Source organism: Salvelinus fontinalis, chromosome 25 (assembly GCF_029448725.1).
Source record: "Salvelinus fontinalis isolate EN_2023a chromosome 25, ASM2944872v1, whole genome shotgun sequence".
Lineage (NCBI taxonomy): Eukaryota > Metazoa > Chordata > Actinopteri > Salmoniformes > Salmonidae > Salvelinus > Salvelinus fontinalis.
The window spans coordinates 33,601,400-33,622,627 of record NC_074689.1 but is presented as its reverse complement, the minus strand read 5'-3'; the positions used below and the strand labels follow the sequence as shown (position 1 = coordinate 33,622,627).

The 21,228-nt window shown below is 46.9% G+C and overlaps 2 protein-coding genes across 3 annotated transcripts; one reads left to right on the top strand and one right to left on the bottom strand.

Moving 5' to 3' along the window:
- Nucleotides 1-865: 865 nt before the first annotated feature.
- Nucleotides 866-6,692, top strand: LOC129823199 (lipase member H-like). The gene is made up of 11 exons (XM_055882048.1): nt 866-917; nt 2,879-2,984; nt 3,093-3,375; nt 3,486-3,594; nt 3,717-3,818; nt 3,956-4,045; nt 4,114-4,281; nt 4,425-4,514; nt 4,634-4,742; nt 4,834-5,007; nt 5,955-6,692. The coding sequence occupies exons 1-11, from the start codon at nt 866-868 to the stop codon at nt 6,037-6,039; spliced, it is 1,368 nt and encodes a 455-aa protein (XP_055738023.1). The 3' UTR covers nt 6,040-6,692.
- A 58-nt stretch (nt 6,693-6,750) lies between these two features.
- LOC129823198 (BCLAF1 and THRAP3 family member 3-like) lies at nt 6,751-20,456 on the bottom strand. Of its 2 annotated transcripts, XM_055882047.1 has the most exons (12): nt 20,038-20,456; nt 19,446-19,489; nt 18,580-19,299; nt 17,792-18,144; nt 17,206-17,743; nt 11,869-12,038; nt 11,620-11,728; nt 11,432-11,498; nt 11,207-11,340; nt 10,167-10,281; nt 9,931-10,045; nt 6,751-8,928 (listed from the first exon to the last, which is right to left on the bottom strand). In XM_055882047.1, exons 1-12 carry the CDS (start codon nt 20,239-20,241, stop codon nt 8,915-8,917), a joined length of 2,583 nt encoding a protein of 860 aa, XP_055738022.1. In that variant the 5' UTR covers nt 20,242-20,456; the 3' UTR covers nt 6,751-8,914. The 2 variants fall into 2 exon arrangements, with proteins under 2 accessions (XP_055738022.1, XP_055738021.1); XM_055882046.1 differs by having other exon boundaries at nt 17,206-18,144.
- Nucleotides 20,457-21,228: the final 772 nt, after the last annotated feature.

The window sequence follows — 21,228 nt, the reverse complement described above, 5'->3', positions numbered from 1 at the left end:
ACTCTGCCTTTAAATTATATGTATTTAAAGCCCATACTGTACATTTAATGCTGTAGTCAGTAAATAGTGGGTATAGGCAGGGCTGGTTAGTGTTACCACAGCTCTGATGCTATTAATAACCCTGCTCATGTGGAACTCCATCGGGAGATGCTCCTGTCAGTACACAGCTGCCCCACAGAGAGCACTCCTGCCTGGGCTGGCCTGGCCAGCGACACCGAGGTCCTCACATGTATGGGAGAGTTGGGATTGATGGTATTGAGTACATATAGGCAGATAGTATGAGAGAGGGATGGAGAGAATAGAGAATAGAGCATAAAGGAGAGGCAAGGAAGGAGAGATGGAGAAAGACTGATTAGGAGGTACATGGTGACTCATTGGAAACAGAGGATAATAATAGTAAGTGTTGTGTCTTGAGCCTTCTCTTTCCCCTCTTGCAGTACAAGTCAATAATGCTTTATTAGCACTAAATATTACCAAAGACAAAAAAGTATAGGATCAAGTAGGAATAAAGAAATACGGCTAGAAAGACTATTATATACTGATCTACTTTGTCTCTCTCCTTCCATCGATCCTTCTCCTCTGTGTACAGTGAGATGTGTAGTGAGTGGGGTGTTGTTGGCAGTGTGTTTTGTTGGCAGTGAGCGTGTTGCTCTACTCAAGAGTTTTATTGGTTAACCCAGATCCCAACACACCTAGTCACCTCAACATCTCTCTCTCTGCTCTGGTCATGGTCAGTTAGCTCTTCCCTCCCTCCCTCCCTCCCTCCCGCTCTCTGTATTACTAAGAGCTCCCATTCTTTCCTCTCTCAGACAGACCTCCCTCTAGTATCTCCCTCCTTCTTTCCCTCTTTCTCTTGGTTGTAAGGATGTTACTCTGGCAACTCCTCGGTTTGGTGGGCTCCCTCATGCTCTGCAAAGGTAAGACTCATATTTCCGTGATCAAAGTGTGTGTGTGGGTGTTGAGCTAGTTGTGTGAGGTCTGCCTGTTCTGACCCTATCACCCTTAACCCAGGACACAGTTTACAGAGAGAGAAAAGTGTTGTTTTCTGTCTCGCATCTGTTAGCACAGTGTTTCTCCAACCTCTCCCCCCGGGACTTCCAGCTGTTCCATGTATTTCATCTATTCCAGAGTTAGCACACCTGATTCAACTTGTCAACTAATCATCAAGCCCTTGAATAGGTGAACCAGAGTTGAAAAAGCAAAAAAAGATATATATATTAAACACAGCACACTGCTGCTCATGTTCCCAGGTGATTTTATTATAAGAATGTTTCGACACGTAGGTCTTTATCAGGCATCCATATCCCAGGTGGAGGGTCCTATATATATGGGCAGCACTCAGTGACACTTCCTGAAACAGGAGGTACAAATATATAACATAAGTGCACAATATCAACATTCATCAAAATATATGACCATACACAAGGAATGTGATCAATATTTACAGTAATATTATATATATACACACAGAATATTCAATTTGGGTGAAAAAGTACACAAATCATTTGGACATTATGGAACTATAAAAATGGTTTTAAGTCAAATTCCTCTAAGGCCAAGACGAGACTGTGGATCCAGAAAGATTCCCTTTGAAGAAGTTTCCTCTCCGTCTTCAATCCCCTCCATGACATCTTGACCATTTCTATTTCAAAGTATCTCAGAGAACTAACAGGATTTCCAGCTTGTACAAAATGAACAGCAACAGGGGTTTTTGTCTCACCTGTCCGTATATTGCGGCGGTGTTCACTGATCCGCGTCTTAATGCTTCTACGGCTTTTCCCAGACCACATGTTAACATCATTGGTGGACATGCAGGTAATCAGGCCTTTGATCTTAAATCTTAGTCCTGTGCGGGGGTGGTTAAATGAGTCACATTTCTACGTGAAACTGCATTGAGCACATTGGCCACATTTGGAATTAGTTCAGAGCTACAACAAATTTGTTAAAACGACGGGGGTCCCTGAGGAGTTGAGAACCACTGTGTTAGCAGACTCCAGGTTTCAGACGTCTTTCTACACTCCCTCCAGAACAGACTCAAATAACTGCCATCTGCCTTCTCTTCCCCAACTATCCCTGAGTGGAGAAATTAGAGTGTGCAGTGTGTGTGCATGGGTGTAAGTGTGTACTTGTGTGAGGTCATGGGTCATGAATTGAGGACAGGAAGATTGTTGAGAAAGGGGATTGGGGCCACAGAGGAAGATAGAAAGCTGTGACAGGATGAGCTGCTTTTTTATAGCACCTTGATCCAATTGAGAGTAACCGCAGAGGACAAGCTGCTAATTAGAGAGCATGGATCACCGCTAAAGCCGCTAGCATGACACTGGGAGCTAGCCTACATGCTAACACTAATAACTGATGTGGTTTGAACATTAACATGCTAATGCTACCGAATCATGACACTCAATGCTACATGGTAAAACTCATGGTGCAGTCTTGTGGTTAATGCTACATGGTAAAAGGCTAAAGCCCCTAGCACCATACAGTCAAAGCCTGGCTGCAGTCAAGGAGGGACACTACAGGATCACAAAGCAAAACAAACCACAGAGGATAATTTTCCAGAGCAAGGTTCAGACCGGCACCGTTAACCTTTCACCTGTGACAAAGAACAGTGGCTAGGGGAGGGGGAGAAAGTGAGATAGAATGGTAGGGGTGAATAGCAATGTAAAGAGGTCAGAGTTAGGCCAGTGCTTATCTATCTTTATAAATGCAAATCTTTGGTATTCACTCTGTCTCCATTCACCAGCTGTCTGCTCATGTTTAAATGCATAAGGAAAGAAGGATGTGTTGGGGTTCACAGTAAGATCAGAGAATGACCTGATGCTGACCTAGCAGGGTATCAATGAGCACACATGTACACATCCTCCCCTTCTCTCCCCAGGCCAGAAGAATGGTGTAGGTGAACTGTGTGATGACTTTACAGACCTGGACTTCCATGAGTGCTTCCTTGGGACCACCCTGAATGTTAAGCTGCTGCTCTACACCAAGTAGGTTAGAGTGTGTGTGAACATGAATGTGTGTGTGTGTGTCTGCGGTTCAGTTAAAAAGTAAAAATAACAAATGTTCTACATAAAGTATTCCCCTCCTTCCACTAGGTCTAACCTGCGCTGCGGCAGAGAGGTGAACCACCACCACCTGTCCTACCAGCCACTCTTCAACTTCTCCCTGCCCACGGCCTTCGTCATCCACGGGTACCGGCCCACCGGAGCCCCTCCGGTCTGGGTGGATCACATCGTCCAGCTGCTGTCTGAGCAGGAGGACATGAACATCCTGGTGGTGGACTGGAACAGAGGAGCTGCTAACCTTAACTACTTCACTGCTGTGGCCAACACCCGACAGGCTGCCAACAACCTCACCGGCTTCATACTCAACATGCAGGTGTGTGTGTGTGGGGGGGGGCGGGATATTGCTCGTTTTCTGTGACTCTTTAATCAATTGTTCTATGAGTCTTGTGTCAATGTTGCTAATTGTTCACTGTGTGTGTTTAGGAGGAGGGAGCGCCTCTGAGTTCAATCCACCTGATCGGGGTGAGTCTAGGAGCTCACCTAGCTGGGTTTGTAGGAGCAAACCTGAAGGGCAAGATTGGCCGCATTACAGGTAGGAGAGAGCGATTGTTTGTGACTGAAAAGCTACTATTTAATTGATTGATTACTTTATTCATGAAAGGTTTAATTAATTGATGCATTAATGAATCTATTAATTGATTCATTGTTGTCTAGGTCTGGACCCAGCAGGGCCCATGTTCACTGGAGCGACTGCTGAGGAGAGACTAGACCCTTCAGACGCCATGTTTGTAGACGTACTACACACTGACATGAACTGCAAGTACTGACATGCTGTGTGTTTGTGTGGGGGGCGAGGGATTCTCTAGATGTGTTTTTGTGATAAAAAAAAAGGTGTAATTTCATGTTGTCCTGTATTATCTGTAACTTTGGGATCTTCCTATTTTTTCACATAGCGTTTGGTCTCAAAGGTCAACATGGCCATATTGACTACTATGTCAATGGAGGATCTGATCAGCCAGGCTGCCCCAAGACCATCTTCTCAGGTGAGACTAACACACACACACCACACACAATAACTCATGTAATAACTCACAGCTTCTTTCGTTCGTAGGAAAGTCGTATTTCGTGTGTGACCACCAGCGCTCTGTGTTCCTGTACCTGTGTGCTCTCAACCGGACCTGCAGCCTCACAGCCTACCCTTGCTCCTCCTTCAGCGACTTCCTGGATGGGCGGTGTCTGCAGTGTGAAGCCTTTAAGCCCGCCCCCTGTCCCATGCTAGGTGAGAGGACAGCCTTCCAACTTAACCCAGAATCTCACTCAATCTGTAAACATGGGAAAATTTGTTTGTCATCAAATCATCTATCAAGTAGTTTGATTGCCATACCAACCAACCTGAATGATGTATCCATGGTTACCCCCCAGGTTACGACATCAGCAGGTGGAGGGATACTCTGTTGCGATTGGGTCAGACCAAGGCCTATTTCACCACCACTGCCACGTTGCCATATCAAAGTAAGTCCCTCACCCCTTACTATCAATCAGTGATTAACATACATAATGCTTCTATAGCAGTGATTTCTCAAATATGAATTGTGTGTGTATAACACAGTGTGTGTCCTGTGTGTGTGTAGAGACCAGCTACAGGGTGGACATGGTGACATGGAACCAGTACCTGCGCTGGGGAGTCGTCATCCTCAGACTACACAGTGGCAGGAACTTCAGTGAGGCACGCATAGACCGGTAAGTCTCACACACACACAGATATACATTTATGACAGTAAGACCTCTAACTCTCTATCCCACTTACCCTCTCCATTCTTCTCCTCCACAGTAAGCGGTTCAAGTTTGAGCAGTACACCTCCACCCGTCTGTTGGTCCAGTTTGATGAGGACGTGCAGCCCGTCCAGAAGATATCCCTCCGCATCGCAAGCGGCAATATGATAGGCCCTCGCTACAAAATCCGACTACTCCACATCCGCCTCACCCACCTGGAGCAACCCGACCGGTGAGAGACCCCCCACACACACACACTTTTCCCTTCCTCCTCTCTCCCAGTCTTCCTCCCGCATCATCCTCCTTCCCGCCTCTCACCCCCAGTCATCCTCCTTCCCGCCTCTCACCCCCAGTCATCCTCCCTCCCTCCCTCCCGCCTCTCACCCCCAGTCATCCTCCCTCCCGCCTCTCACCCCCAGTCATCCTCCCCCCCTCCCTCCCGCCTCTCTCCCCAGTCATCCTCCCCCCCTCCCTCCCGCCTCTCTCCCCAGTCATCCTCCCTCCCTCCCGCCTCTCTCCCCAGTCATCCTCCCTCCCTCCCGCCTCTCTCCCCAGTCATCCTCCCTCCCTCCCGCCTCTCTCCCCAGTCATCCTCCCTCCCTCCTGCCTCTCTCCCCAGTCATCCTCCCTCCCTCCCTCCCTCCCGCCTCTCTCCCCAGTCATCCTCCCTCCCTCCCTCCCGCCTCTCTCCCCAGTCATCCTCCCTCCCTCCCACCTCTCTCCCCAGTCATCCTCCCTCCCTCCCACCTCTCTCCCCAGTCATCCTCCCTCCCACCTCTCTCCCCAGTCATCCTCCCTCCCACCTCTCTCCCCAGTCATCCTCCCTCCCACCTCTCTCCCCAGTCATCCTCCCTCCCACCTCTCTCCCCAGTCATCCTCCCTCCCACCTCTCTCCCCAGTCATCCTCCCTCCCACCTCTCTCCCCAGTCATCCTCCCTCCCACCTCTCTCCCCAGTCATCCTCCCTCCCACCTCTCTCCCCAGTCATCCTCCCTCCCACCTCTCTCCCCAGTCATCCTCCCTCCCACCTCTCTCCCCAGTCATCCTCCCTCCCACCTCTCTCCCCAGTCATCCTCCCTCCCACCTCTCTCCCCAGTCATCCTCCCTCCCACCTCTCTCCCCAGTCATCCTCCCTCCCGCAGCCTCTCTCTCCAACTATACCTTTCTCTCATCCCTCCAGCCCGCTGATGTGTCGCTATGACATCATCATGGAGGAGAATATTGAGGTGGCGTTCCGCCCGCTGCCCTGCGACCCTCGCCTCTGAGCCATCACTGGAGACCGCTCCCCTCACATACACACAGGGCCTCCCCAGTCACACACGCAGAAACAAAAGGGGCAGAAAGTTGACCGCGTTCACCCTCACACTGCCTGTCTTGTCTAGCCAAGCTGTGGGATCACAGGCTTTGGCATACCAGGGGTGTCAAACTCATTCCATGGAGGGCCTAGTGTCTGCTGTTTAGGTCTTAATTGAAAGGGGAAAAACTAGACAACCAGGTGAGAAGAATCCTTGTGAAAAATCAGTGAATACCCGCAGACACTCGGCCCTCCGTGGAACAAGTTTGACACATGTCATAGAAGGTGAAGACTAGGTGGAGCCATTGCCATGTTTCTGACTGCTCTCCAGTGATTACAGGTGAGAGGGCCTTCCGATTGTTCTTTGGAGGACAACAGAACACTAGTGGACCATACAGACATTATTGAAGTCATTAATAATGATGCTACTCAGTGGGATTCATCTTATCATGGGATTTTTTGGACTGCTCTCGCTCTCTGCATTACGAAAGATGGTCGTGTTGCTATGACATTTCTGTATTTTAATGCAGACAGAGGGCATTCATAACCTACTATAGCCAGTCATAAGCTCTTATAACTTCAGTGTAGCTCCTGGTTTGTGTGGGAGTCAGTATCTTGTCCATTTGTATTGCAACTCTGACATAACTGAGCAGTTGAAAAGAAAGACTTGAAATAATGGAAATTGATTAAAAAGTCAAGTTGTTTTTATTGTGTAAAAAAATCTATGGTACTGTGGTGTAAAGACATTTTTTATGGACTTTGTATTTCTAACTACATTTGAAATAAATGCTGTGTGCGTTTCACTGTGATCGTCTGACTGGATTCTCTGCCAGATCCCATATCACCTCTGCTTGCTCTTGTGGGGTTAAGGCCTGCCTGTGTTTCTGCTAAGCACTATCCCAACTTGATATCCACCTGTACAGCTGGTCATCCTCTTCCCCAGTCAGTTCTGGTTAGTCCAGCGGGGCATCAATCCACCGGTCAGTCTCCACTGACCATAGAATAGCAGTCTGGCCTATCTGTAACTACCTCTGTCAGTCCTGGCCGGCCCAGTTTACCTAAAGGTTTGGCCTAGGTGGAAGTAGGCACCTGTTAAATATCAGCAAGGATCACCTCTGTACCTGACCTTAAGCGCTCACACACAGGTGTACAGGTGAGAGCTGTGGGGAATACTGAGTATTAATACAGGTAATGACCAAATTGTCTGTACTCATGTAAGATGCATTTTTACTACTACGCTCAAGAGGGACTTTTACTACCTTACACTAACACGCTTGCCAACATGGTATTTGAAGTAATCTATTATTTGATATTTTTTTCCTTCAGTAAGCAATGCATACAGCCAACAAAAAGCAGTGTTCACTTACTCAGAATATACTTCATGAATGAAAGGACCAATGAATGAATTAGGTAGCTCCTCACTAACAGGATGTTCCCCTTCTGACTCAGGGTCCTCCCCCCTGCATTATGACATCACTTCCCCACAACACTACTTTGTCAGGAGACTTTACATGTTCTGTTGGTCAGTGTCAGTACAGGTGTAGGTCAGATAATGGAAAAGGTGCCACTACCAGGTAATCAAGCAGCAGAAAATAAGAGATGCCGGTACTAAGGTCAGGCTGTCTACGTGTGTTATAATATACACTACATGACCAAAGGTATGTGGACACCTGCTCATCGAACATCTCATTCCAAAATCACGGGCATTAATATGGAGTTGGTCCTCCCTTTGTTGCTATAACAGCCTCCACTCCTCTGGGAAGGCTTTCCACTCGATGTTGCTGTGGGGACTTGCTTCCATTCAGCCACAAGAGCATAAGTGAGGTTGGGCACTGATGTTGGGCGATTAGGCCTGGCTCGCATTCGGTGTTCTAATTCATCCCAAAGGTGTTCGATGGGGTTGAGGTCAGGGCTCTGTGCAGGCCAGTCAAGTTCTTCCACACCGATCTCGACAAACCATTTCTGTATGGACCTCGCTTTATGCACGGGGGCATTGTCATGCTGAAATAGGGAAGGGCCTTCCCCAAAAAGCACAGAATCATCTAAAATGTAACTGTATGGTGTAGTGTTAATATTTCCCTTCACTGGAACTAAGGTGCCTAGCCCGAACCATGAAAAACAGCCCCAGACCATTATTCCTCTTCTAAAGTTTACATTTGGCCAGGTAGGGTTCTCCTGGTATCCTCCAAACCCAGATTCGTCCGTAGGGCTGCCAGATGATGAAGCATGATTCATCACTCCAGAGAACGCGTTTCTACTGCTCCAGAGTCCAATGGCGGAGAGCTTTACACCACTCCAGCCAACGCTTGGCATTGCGCATGGTGATCTTAGGCTTGTGTGCAGCTGCTTGACCACGGAAACCCATTTCATGAAGCGCCAGACAAACAGTTCTCGTGCTGATGTTGCTTCCAGAGGCAGTTTGGAACTCTGTATTGAGTGCTACAACTGAGGACAGACGGTTCTGTGAGCTTGTGTGGCCTACCACCTCACGGCTGAGCCAAGACGTTTTCACTTCATAATAACAGCACTTACTTGACCGGGGCAGCTCTAGCAGGGCAGAAATTTGACAATCTGACTTGTTGGAAAAGGTGTCATTCTATGACGGTGCTATATTGAAAGTCACTGAGCTCCTCAATAAGGTCATTCTACTACCTATGTTTGTCTATGGAGATTGCATGGCTGTGTGCTCAATTTTATACACCCGTCAGCTACACGTGTGGCTGAAATAGCCAAATCTACTCATTTCAAGGGGTGTCCACATACTTTTGTATATACAGTTGGCCTGGTCACTCCTCTGAGCTTAACAGCTAACCTCACATAACCCCTTGCTCCATCCAAGAGTCCATTCACCAGTTGGCACCTGAGAGAGCGAGAAAGAGAAATTAATATAGGTGTTAAGTTAAAAACAGCAGGTCTGCTATGGTTGTAATGGTCCCATTAGTGGACAAGATGATTGGCTAAAAACGGAAGGATTTGATTGGCTCAGGATCAGACATTGAAATGAATGAGATCTAGGAACCAGATGGACAGAGTAACTAACATTGTAACAAGACAGGAAGGTAAACAGAGTCAAGACCCTGTCGTAGGAATTACATAGTCAATCAATCAACCAATCAGTGATCGATTGAGGTCACTTAACATGGTTGGGAAGTTGTGCTTCTCGGAACCGGTCTGTGTGTTACAACAGTCTAACTTCTGTGTCCTTTTGAGTACTTTTGTGAAACATCACAGTTGAAAAATATATGGCAAATAGAAATCCAAAATGGATGGTGTTAAGAGATAGATGGGAGGGTTTGAATGGAGCTGAAGGGTGGGACTAATAACAAGATAACCAATGTAAAACATACGGGGTCTGTAAAATGTATATAGGTTCAGAAATTTTGAGAAATAGCACAGTTACAAATAGAAATCAAACTGGATGGACTAAAAACAAACAAAATATAACTATTGTAAAATAGATTGACACACATTTTACAGACAGATGTATAAACTGAAGGTAGAAGCCTAAGTGTTATTGTTTATTAGTTAACTCCAGTTGGGGGAAGGGTGGTAGGGTTTGCGGGGAATAATAAAGGTATATTCAAAAAAAAGTATGTATATATATACACGTATATATGTATGTATGCATATATATATGTATGTATGCATATGTACGTGTATGTATGTATGTATCTGTGTATGTATATAGATACCAAAAAAGGATATGGGGGATTGGAAATGATGCAGACAATTACATTGTTGCTTCCATCAATCTTTCTGCAATATTAAGCGGATCCACAAAGAAGAAAAAAAAAGAAAAAACTTCTGTGTCCTTGTTTTGAACTCACTATATATATATTTATGTTTTGGGGTGCTTACTGACCGTTAATATCGCGGTTCTGTTGTCTCATTGGTCCCAGATGGTTGCCGGGGAGATTAGGAGACCGGTTGTTCCTCCGCTGGCCACCCATGTTTTGTCTAACTATGCCTCCTCTCCTCTGAACCCGAGAGTGAGAGCGAGAGAAGTTAGAAGCCTGAGAGATATTTCAGAGAAAGATACAGATCGTTTCCACCTACACCCCTACTAAATGTGAACACATACATGCACACAGTTCTCACCATCTCTCCAGGCCACCTCCCTCCTCTCTGTGGTAGGCCTGGCCAGCCTGAAGAGAAGCCCTCCTCTTCCTCCTGAACCTCCTCTTCCTCACTACCATACTCCTCATGATGGTCACTGTGACAGAGTGTGAGAGAGGGCAGGAGAATGATGAGACCATGAAGGATAAGACCGTGAAGTGTAAAAACGCACCCTTCCTCTACTTCTTGAGGTAATCATCAGGTAAAATGACTTAAATGTAAATGTAATCACTGATCTGACAGATTGGGTGAACACAAGGATCCATAGATCAGTGATAACTCAAAGAAAGGGAGGAAGGAATCATTTTCGTATTCAAACAAGATAACCGTAGACATGCCGTTCCCCACGAATGATGCAGCCCCCCCGGCCAATTAGTGACAATTCAAACTAGAATATACCGATAGTAACAAAACATCTGCCCGTTTTAGCACCACCGTGTGATCGACATTAATGTTCTTGCATTTGTTGAGTCTTGACAGTGTTTGCAACCTGTGTGACTGATTTATATGCATTTAGGTGCCAGACCACGCCCATGTGAATGTTTATTGGTCAACAGCGGCCATGTTGTTTTAGGTACTAGTCTGGAAAATATTTGTCCATAGATGTTTAGTTTCATGCAGATCGTTCATTCGGTGTCAGAGTAGCGTTTTAAGTGTTTTTCACAAAATTCAAAATGGCGGAAAATCCATCATGGCAAACCTGGGACCTATGTACCGAATTGTATGGCTTTAGGTCAAACGAGGTGAAGGGCGTGACCTTTCAAAGTTTGCATTTTCAATCGCTTGTTATAGTGCCACCATCTGGTCAGTCAGTGTAATTTTGTAAATGTCAGATCTCTATGGCAAGACGCATCATTCACTCAAGTTGTCAAAATCACAAGAGTTCCGTCTGAAAAATCTTGTGTGACGAATGTACGAGCGAAACTAAGGTAAAAAGACAGATCCACTGTCCGCTCCCCGATTTCATTGTGGAGGACAACAAACCCCATCAGGCTTCACTGTGTTTTAGTGTGTAGTAGTACCTCCCAGCAACCAGGGGGCGCTGTGAGAGCCTGCCTCCAGGGATGGTGACCTTCACCCCCTCCAGCCTCTCCTGTCTCCTCCTCTCCAGGTCATGTCTCAGGTCTCCTGGGTCACTCACCGCCTGCTGCTGCTTCTGATCTCACACACACACAAATTAATAAATCAATCAATCCATCCATCCATCGACATAGCAATCATTCACCATTTAAAAACATGCATTGTACCTGCATGCGGCCAACTTTGGAGAAGAGAGGTTCCATGTCTGGCTCTGACAGACTCATGTTGAACCGCCTAGAGGAGAGAAGGAATAAAATATAGCTAGTTTATAAACAGCACATTGAAGACTTAAACAAAAGCCATGGCTCTTAGAGTCATCACTGTGGTACCCAGGCGTGTGTGTGTGTGGGTGTACCTGTTCAGAGTAGGCCTCTCTTCCTCCTGCTCCTCCTCAGACATACCTCCATCTTGGGCGCCACAGAAACGCTCGGTCAGCATTACACTATCACCCCTAAAGTAATGCTCTGGAGAGAGAGATAAATATCTTTATATTTCTGTCTAAATGTGTGTGAAGGAGCGTCTATGGGCTGTGCATGCGTGTACAAGACTGTGTGCACGCGCATCTTTGTGTTGTGTATAGTATTTCTGCATTTCGCATCCTAACCTTTGACCTGGTGCACGAGGGTGATGATCTCCTGGGCAAAAGTCCCAGAGTGCATTGTGGACTCCCGGTACGTCCCAGAATGCTCTAGCATGGGTAGGAAGTCGAGGCGCTGGCGGCCCACGTTGACCAGATCCAACGACAGCTGGCGGTCTGAAGAGTAGCACAGCTGGCTGTAGGGTAGATGAGAGAGATGAGCAATGGAGGAGGGTAAAAAGCAGTAGTCCCTTTACCCTCTTGGATCAGGCCTGAATACCAGGGCTTAACTGTGTTGGACAATCAAGGCTAATTAATAATAGTACGAGTAGCCGGTTAAATGGAGCGTGTACTGCTGTAGCCGGTTAAATGGAGCGTGTACTGCTGTAGCCGGTTAAATGGAGCGTGTACTGCTGTAGCCGGTTAAATGGAGCGTGTACTGCTGTAGCCGGTTAAATGGAGCGTGTACTGCTGTAGCCGGTTAAATGGAGCGTGTACTGCTGTAGCCGGTTAAATGGAGCGTGTACTGCTGTAGCCGGTTAAATGGAGCGTGTACTGCTGTAGCCGGTTAAATGGAGCGTGTACTGCTGTAGCCGGTTAAATGGAGCGTGTACTGCTGTAGCCGGTTAAATGGAGCGTGTACTGCTGTAGCCGGTTAAATGGAGCGTGTACTGCTGTAGCCGGTTAAATGGAGCGTGTACTGCTGTAGCCGGTTAAATGGAGCGTGTACTGCTGTAGCCGGTTAAATGGAGCGTGTACTGCTGTAGCCGGTTAAATGGAGCGTGTACTGCTGTAGCCGGTTAAATGGAGCGTGTACTGCTGTAGCCGGTTAAATGGAGCGTGTACTGCTGTAGCCGGTTAAATGGAGCGTGTACTGCTGTAGCCGGTTAAATGGAGCGTGTACTGCTGTAGCCGGTTAAATGGAGCGTGTACTGCTGTAGCCGGTTAAATGGAGCGTGTACTGCTGTAGCCGGTTAAATGGAGCGTGTACTGCTGTAGCCGGTTAAATGGAGCGTGTACTGCTGTAGCCGGTTAAATGGAGCGTGTACTGCTGTAGCCGGTTAAATGGAGCGTGTACTGCTGTAGCCGGTTAAATGGAGCGTGTACTGCTGTAGCCGGTTAAATGGAGCGTGTACTGCTGTAGCCGGTTAAATGGAGCGTGTACTGCTGTAGCCGGTTAAATGGAGCGTGTACTGCTGTAGCCGGTTAAATGGAGCGTGTACTGCTGTAGCCGGTTAAATGGAGCGTGTACTGCTGTAGCCGGTTAAATGGAGCGTGTACTGCTGTAGCCGGTTAAATGGAGCGTGTACTGCTGTAGCCGGTTAAATGGAGCGTGTACTGCTGTAGCCGGTTAAATGGAGCGTGTACTGCTGTAGCCGGTTAAATGGAGCGTGTACTGCTGTAGCCGGTTAAATGGAGCGTGTACTGCTGTAGCCGGTTAAATGGAGCGTGTACTGCTGTAGCCGGTTAAATGGAGCGTGTACTGCTGTAGCCGGTTAAATGGAGCGTGTACTGCTGTAGCTGATTACTGGAGCGTGTACTGCTGTAGCTGGTTAAATGGAGCGTGTACTGCTGTAGCTGGTTACTGGAGCGTGTACTGAGGGTGTGATTTAAGTAACAACTGTAGTTTGGGACAGCAATAATTTGTTTTTAATTAAATTTGCTGCAGGGAGTTAAGTGGTTTTCTGCTGGATCTCTTACGTAAATATAATGTTCAGTACAATATTATGCTACAACCTTACCTTGACCAAAGTATCTGTAAAACACACTATACTTACCTTTACATTGTAAAGCTTTAGGAAAAATGGCTGATTAAGTACACCATCTACAAGAGCTGTTGGTTTGAATTATTTGTAAATCCAAATAAGGCCTGTAGGAGTTTGAAACGCAACAGGAAGAGAGACATTTCTCGTCTCCAGGGATGTATTAGTGAAACGCTGAATGTCAGTTGAGATGAGTGGAAACGTAAATGCTTATGCTAAAAGCGTATGTGGCGTAAAAGGTTTGTAAATCGCCCTGCAAAAAAATGTTTAAAGGGGAGTGAACAGCATTTAACCTCGACTACATCCCTTACCACTTCCTGTGCCAGTGGGAGGTCATGTAAAGGACACTGGCATGGGTCAAAGGTGAAAGTTCATGCTTCTTCCATTTTTTTCCTCTCTGCATTTCTTGTCAATTACCTTCTGGATGTTAGTGATCCACTTGCTGTGGTGAAAGGTCAGCATTGTGGTTCTTGTCCTTGGTCTACGTTGAACAGTATGGTTCGTCCTTGAATGGTCCAATGTGGACAGTGTGGTTCTTGTCTATGATTGGTCCAATGTGGACAGTGTGGTCTCTTAAAAAGGAGTCGTTATCACTGTGAACAGGTTGCATCTTGAGTATGTAGTGTAGACTGCGAAGGGCAGATCCCATCAGTATAGGAGACCTTATTACTAAAGGGGTTTTTGAGAGCAATACTCTGTTTTCATAAGGATTCATCCACACTATACTATTGGCTGATGCATTGGCTGTGTTTGAGGTTTGAACCATTGGTTTTAGTTATTTCTTTCCAAGTGTTAATTCTGGGGCCATTTCACTAGGCGGAGTCCAGTTTCTCTGTCAGGAATACCTTAGTCCTCACTGGATTGGGTTTCCCCTCACTGTCATAGTACTTTGACAGAGCTCTGTTTCCCTGGTACGAAATGGATGACAGTTCATCAATAGTCATGGTTCTGAGAGCCTCTTGGAGAAGAGACATTCTTAGAGCTTGATGATTCTTACTGCATGAGAAGTCCACGAGTACCAGTGTCAATAGTGGTGATACAGTTAGTGGAATAGCTTCCAAGAGTCAAACCAAAAGCTTTATTTTCACGTGTTAAGTCCAAAGTCGTTTTCACTCTTCATCGTGGTGGTTATCGGCAGACATTCATCAAGCACTGCTTTTCTGACTGGACATCATCCTGATCATCACCAGACCTTACATTGCCTTCTGCTCTTCTCCACTCTTGCTTGTGTCTACTAGTTGGTCACCCAAGCCTTCATTTCATGTAGAAGGTGGATTACTCTTGAAGTGTTTAATGACTGTGCTTCTCTATTCAATGACTTGGATTCTCCCTTGTCTGTTCAACTCCCTATGAGTTAAGCTGTAGCATCCAGTCTTTACTTGTAGTCATGCATCAAGCGGTGAACTCTGGTCTGGTAGAGCTCAAAGCGAGTTGTAGTATGAACCTGCAGCGTTCGGTTGCTTTAAGGGCAACATCGTTACTTTGGGTTGTCCTTCAGGAGGTGAGATCAACTCAGTGCTGTGCTTTCAATTTCTTTGAGTGAACAGTTCTGTTGAAAGGAGATCAGGTTGAAAACACACTGTGGTCAAAAAAGCCACGTAGATCAGAGGCCAGGCATTCGAGGATCTGTGGCGTAAACGTTAAGGGAATTTTGGATCAATTTTGGCCTCAGAATTAAAGGTTTTGTGATGCAGTGGTTACATCGAGTCCCAATCTATTATTAAGATAACCATTTCTCAAACTCCTTTAGGCTTTGACACTCAAGAGCATCATGGTTGATGAGGGTGAACAATACCACGCTTGAGGTCGCTGAAAGTCTTTGGAAAGCTTCAGTGGGAACGAGTCCATCTCGCATGAACCACTTCGGATAAAGAATGAAAATTGTCCTAGAAAAAAAACCTGCCGCTTTAACAGATAAAGTATAAAGATCCTCTAGGAGTCTGCAGGATACTATACACAGTCAATGATGGAAAGAACATGTTGACTTACCTTTAAACATTGATCTGAATGAAAGACAAAAGTTGAAACTATTTGACTGTCTTGACTAGTGCTGGTGTTTTGGTGTATCATCTTGCAGAGCATGAGAAGGGGAATTGCTTATCGCAGTGAGTAGCACTAAAACACTCTGAAATAAGTCATTTCACAAGGGCCTTTCTCTGATTAGCTGATCAAGAGTTCCCGAGTGGCACAGCAGTCTGAGGCACTGCATCTCAGTGTTAGAGGCGTCACTACAGACCCAGGTTCGATCCCAGACTGTATCACAACTGGCCATGGTCAGAAGTCAAATAGTGCGTAGCACAATTTCCTCAGCGTCGTTCGAGTTGGGGAGGGTTTGGCCGGGGTAGGCCGTCATTGCAAAATAAGAATTTGTTTTTAATGGACTTGCCTACTTAAATAAAAGGTTAAAAAAAAAGAACTGATCATTCCAAGTGTTTCTCAAGGCATTGAAAACAAACATGGTGGTTCCAAATGGATGTTCCTGAAGTTCAGGGCACTTTCCCCCGCCCAAATGGTCTTCAGTCAGCCCCAGACCAAGACACTGATCCGGCCATGCAGTGGGTCAGTGACTGACATCTTATCAGGCTCACCAACACAATATGTATATGGGCAATCCTTCCCTATACCAGGGAGACGCTTCTGCAGTTAGCGCAGTTTGGTTAGCAGCAAGACTTTTCCATTTTGTCCAGTAATCTGTAGAGTAGCAGAAAGGTCTTCTCCACTCCTCTTCATCCAGTCTTAATGACCCAGAGGTCCTTCAGCACATTACACAATGCAGGCTCCTTGCTCTGTATAATTCCCTTGTGCATGTTAATATCATTTCACTTGTGTAGGATGAGATGGGTCTGATGACAGTAAATCTTTGCAAACACACAGCTGGTGTCTCTTCACACGTCACCTGGTTGGTCTCTTGGTTGTCAGAGCTGCTCTTAGGGAAGTTGCAACCACTCCCTTTGTGAGTTTCCAATCATGTTGAATTGGATGAAAGGGAGATATCTGAAGAACTGATGAGTATAACCTCTGCCCTGAGCAGATGAGGGTTAGAAGTAGAACTACAGGTCCATTAGGTTATTCAGCTGATAGGTGGCCTTCTACTCAGAAGCTGGCCTTCTTCTGTACCATCTCTGCTCTCTATTGTTGTGAGGCTGGTCTGACATTTTCTGCTCCTCTGGATGAGCAAGGAACACATTTTTTAGGAGATCCAGAATTTGTTCTTAACTGCATGCTCTGAATTGCTGTCAAGAATTGATTCCACCTTCATATAACGCATTTGAGAATGTGACGGATAATAATGTAAAATGGCCACTCTGCTGAAAGAAGGCTTTGGCAATTCTCCATACTTATCACTGAGTGATGCACCACACCATGAAGGATTAGTTTGATGTAGGTATATAAATTGCATCCCATCACAGTAGAATACCTGCCTTGTAGAATCCTTGCTTTGTACAATCAAGAAATCAGCTTGACGAATCTTTCCTCCTCTAGATGTCAATATTCTCAGGGCTTCTGACTATATGTCTTCTCGCAGTCGAAAGCAAGCGCTATGAAAGGAGCATGACTTTTCACCCTTGACCCCTAAACGTTGCTGTCCGAAAAACCTTACCTGTTCTGACCCATGGTGCGCTTCATGTCCACTTTGATGGTGAGTGTCTCCTCCTTGCCGGCGCCTATGCGAGGCATTGCCATGTCGTTCTGCTGCTGGTTCCAGTTGGGGTTGAGGTCTCTAAGCTGAGGTTTCCTGGGTCCCATCCTGCCCCGTGCCGGTGGCCGGCCTCCTCGCGGCCCTGGTCCCCGGTCCTGCTCCCAGCGGGGCTCCATGTCGCTCTCTTCTGCCCAGCCGGGCTCCTCCTCTCTGGGCTCCATGTCCCAGTCATCTCCCCTGGGTTGGTACCTCTGGTGCTTCGGAGGGGTGTGCTGGGAGTTGGCATCCCGGGGTTGGTACCCCTGCTGTCCCTGGAGGAGAGGCTGGGGTTGGTTCCTGGAGGGCCCCACCTGTCTCTTGCCACCCCGGGCTGGGGCCTCCCTCGCCCCACAGAATGCACTGTTTCTGGCCTTGGGATCCGTGGGACTACCTCTATCCTGGAAGCCTAAAGGCCTGGCTCTCCCCTGACGGTTAGGGCTTCTTTTGGACTCATGTATAGGCCCCCTTCTATCTTCATGGACAGGGCCCCTTTTGGACTCATGTATAGGCCCCCTCCTCTCCTCATGGACAGGGCCCCTCCTCTCCTCATGTGCAGGCCGGCCCCTGGCCTCCTCTCTAGTATTGGACCTGCTGCCTGACTTCCTGAACCGCTCCTCAGAGGCTCCGACCCGGTTGTGATGACTGAATCGGTCGTGGCTGTGGCCCCTGTGGTTGAAGTACGGTTCTGGCCCTCCGCTGTTCATAATACCATGTTCATGCTCCACGATGAGGGTTCTAGGCCCCTGGCCATCGTGGCCCCCTAGGGGGCCACTACGCCCCAGTGGCCCCCCTCCTCCGTACCCTTCCCGGGGCCTCTCCAACGAGGGGCGGCGCTCCCTAAACTCTGTCTCCCTCCCGTACCTGTGTCGACATAAAGAGCAGGTAACATGGTTCAGCACTGACAGATGACATACAATCACGCTGAATACAGCTAAAAGTTAGATTTATTTGTAATGTAGCTTTTGATTTATTTAGGAAAACATTTATTATATGAATAAAATTTAAGGGCCAATAGATCACAGGCTCGCACAGCCTCTAGATTGCAGCAGGTAATAATAGTAACGTTTTCAACTCATGCACTTAAGTGGTTCTCAGGGATCACAGAGACAATAACATGTGATGCATTTTAAGCCATGCAATTAAATCTACAACTACTATGTCGTTACACTATTACAGAAGGGACATATTAGCAGGGTGAAGTTTGCACTTAGAAAAACAGGAAGCTGGGTTCTCCTCTCCAATTTTCTTCTCAGGCTTTTGGTCATAAAACTCCAGCGGAACACTGCTCAAATTTACCCAGGATTCACCGGTTCAACAGTTTCCCTCCGGTTCCGGTCAGAGATGGTGCTCCACTCTCTTTGCATGTGGTCTCTCTTCCTGTCTCTATAGGAACCGGGAGAATCTCTACCCTCACACCTCCTCTCCCACTTCCCCCCGCCCTGAACCCTCTCCCTGGGGCTGCGGTCCCTGGACCTCCCCTGGCTCTGGTCCCTCTCTTCTCTCCTCCAACCTGCAGAGGGCGCTCTCTGGTGGTGGCTAGGACTGTAGTGAGTGTGCTGCGGGGCCAGTGATGGCAGCCTCTCTCTGGGTAGCCTCTGTGGGGAGGGGGGCAGCTTTACTTTGCATCTTTGGAATTCTTCTTTCACTCTTCCTCTGCCACCTCCTCCATCATGGGGGGAGAGTCTCCTGCACTCGGCGTAGCCCAGCTCGTGGGGGGGCGGTGGGGTCCTGCGATGGTGGAAGTCCTCTGGGGGGAGGTGTTGGTCAGGCCTGTGGAGACCTGGGGAAATAGCTCTTCTGTGGCCCTTTGGCCGAAGTCTCCCTCTAGGCATAGGTCTTCTGTGGCCATCTGGGTGGATCTCGTCCATGAAGCGGACCCACTGGTCCTCGTGAGACTCCCCAGGGTTGCGGTTCTCTTCCCAGGGCAGCCTGCCCAGGTCAGCCAGAACCTGCTGGGGGTCGAAGTCTGGGTCATCCCAGGGGAACCTCCGGGCATCCTGCCTCCGTGGACTGCCTCTGTAATAACACAAAAAAATAATAATACATTTTAATTGTAAAGCACCCTTCATACAGTGTGCCGAGTTGAGCCAACATTGTGAAGGAAACGTATTGACCCACACACTGGACTAGCATGTCAAATGAACAGTGTGCAAGATATTCACCTGTGAGAATAGTGGGGCGATCGTGGCCTTGACATTCTCTTCACCTTGAGAAATCAGTGGACAAAGAGAAAGAGTATGAATGAGTAACATACTGAGATAGTGAAATGACCACCACAAACCGTTCCCTAGCCGTGACACCATACCACATGCATCAACATCAGATTTGTTTACATTCTGGCAGTTGATACAGTAGGATAATACCACCAAGACTCCGGTTATGAGCGTCCCCTTCTTTCCCATGTTGCTTAACTTAGGTCAGGCAACAAAGGGCTTGAAATGTACAACATCATAACACTCGCATTAACATCTGCTAACCATGTGTAACGTTATGTGACCGATAAAATGTGATTTGACTAAAGCCACGTTAGGCTAACTATCAATGCCAGGCTAAAAACCAACTTGCCACGAAGAAAAACACTGGGGACGATGAAAGCAGCTCAAAATAGACAGTTTTACAGTGCAGTGGTTTACTGAAGATTGACACACAAAGCTAAACATCTGAATGGTTCTTTGGGGACTATGTTGTCGTTGTAGCCAACTAGCTAACTAGCATAGCTAATATTGCAATGTAGCAAGCTAGCATGGCACTTACCCAATTGCACGTTTCTGTAGAAATTAGAAGATACGAACACCAAAACACCAGTCTCGCACACACGATTACACGACTAGCTAGTGCAGAAGTAATACGTAGCGATGTTACGTTTGATACCGGAGCACCGATGTATGCGTCGAAATCGCTACGCTGCAGATAGAACAATGAGACAGATATTTCACCGGATGTATAAATGTGAAGCATCCGCTTGGCGTTTTGAGAGGAAGCCCACTGGCGGGTGTTGTGCGACTTGCTAGTTGAGATTTCTGCTCTTCACTCCGTTGTCCGTTTAGCCTACATTTCACTGATCTTAGTAGCAGAAAGCATTTTTGTCTGCAGTTTTCGGTTTGGCTATTTGTTTCAAGTGTATGTGGCGGTTCTAGCTTGTATGGCGCCCTGGGCTAACCCCCCCCCCCCGCGGTACTTAAATCCGCTACTGATTTGTATTAGTCTATAAATAAATCTCTTTGACAAAATTCGTCATCTCTCCCTTGCCTTATTCGACTAGTATTTTTGAAAGCATAAGGATAATTCAGCCATAGTTGTTCGACTCTAGCCACAAAATTAAGGAAATTAGAAGGGGTGGAGATTTTCTGCACAACACCTGTCTGTCCATCCGACGTGTCTTTATGTCAGAGGTTGCAACAATAGCTATTGTGGAAGGTGGACGCGATAGATTTTGACAGACATTCCCACTTTCTCATCCATGAAACATTTGATTTCAATACATTTTTCTGTTCCCAAATCTAAACTGTTTTGAACAGAGTGAAAAGTTTTTAGTTTTTTTTACCCATTGCAAACGTTTTTAAGAATCACGTTGTTTAGAAGGACAAGGTAGGCATTCCCTAACGGAAATATGCAGATGATGATAGAACACGTCAATAGGATCTCGCTAGCTCGTGCTTGTTCTGCCCACTATGACTCATTTGCTCCAGTTGGAAATGACAGGCAGTGGTCTATCTTAGTTGTAAACCATTTTAGGTTAGCAGTGTATTGATGCCTGTAGCACTTTTTCTTCCATTGGGTTTAACAGCGGTTGGCGTCCAACGTTAATGGCGCATTATCGACAACAGCTTTTTTATTTATTTAACTACGCAAGTCAGTTAAGAACAAATTATTGTTTACAATAACAGCCTACCCCGGCCAAACCCTAATGACGCTGGGCCAATTGTGCACCGCACTATGGGACTC

Coding starts and splice junctions, on each gene's coding strand:
- LOC129823199 (XM_055882048.1), top strand. CDS start 866: ATGTTACTCTGGCAACTCCTCGGTTTGGTGGGCTCCCTCATGCTCTGC. Junction 3,819..3,955: donor ACTACACACTGACATGAACT/GCAAGTACTGAC, acceptor TTTTTCACATAG/CGTTTGGTCTCAAAGGTCAA. Junction 4,282..4,424: donor CGCCCCCTGTCCCATGCTAG/GTGAGAGGACAG, acceptor GTTACCCCCCAG/GTTACGACATCAGCAGGTGG.
- LOC129823198 (XM_055882046.1), bottom strand. CDS start 20,241: ATGCTTCACATTTATACATCCGGTGAAATATCTGTCTCATTGTTCTAT. Junction 18,145..18,579: donor GTTGAACCGGTGAATCCTGG/GTAAATTTGAGC, acceptor ATGTCGACACAG/GTACGGGAGGGAGACAGAGT. Junction 10,282..11,206: donor CGCCCCCTGGTTGCTGGGAG/GTACTACTACAC, acceptor ACTCTGTCACAG/TGACCATCATGAGGAGTATG.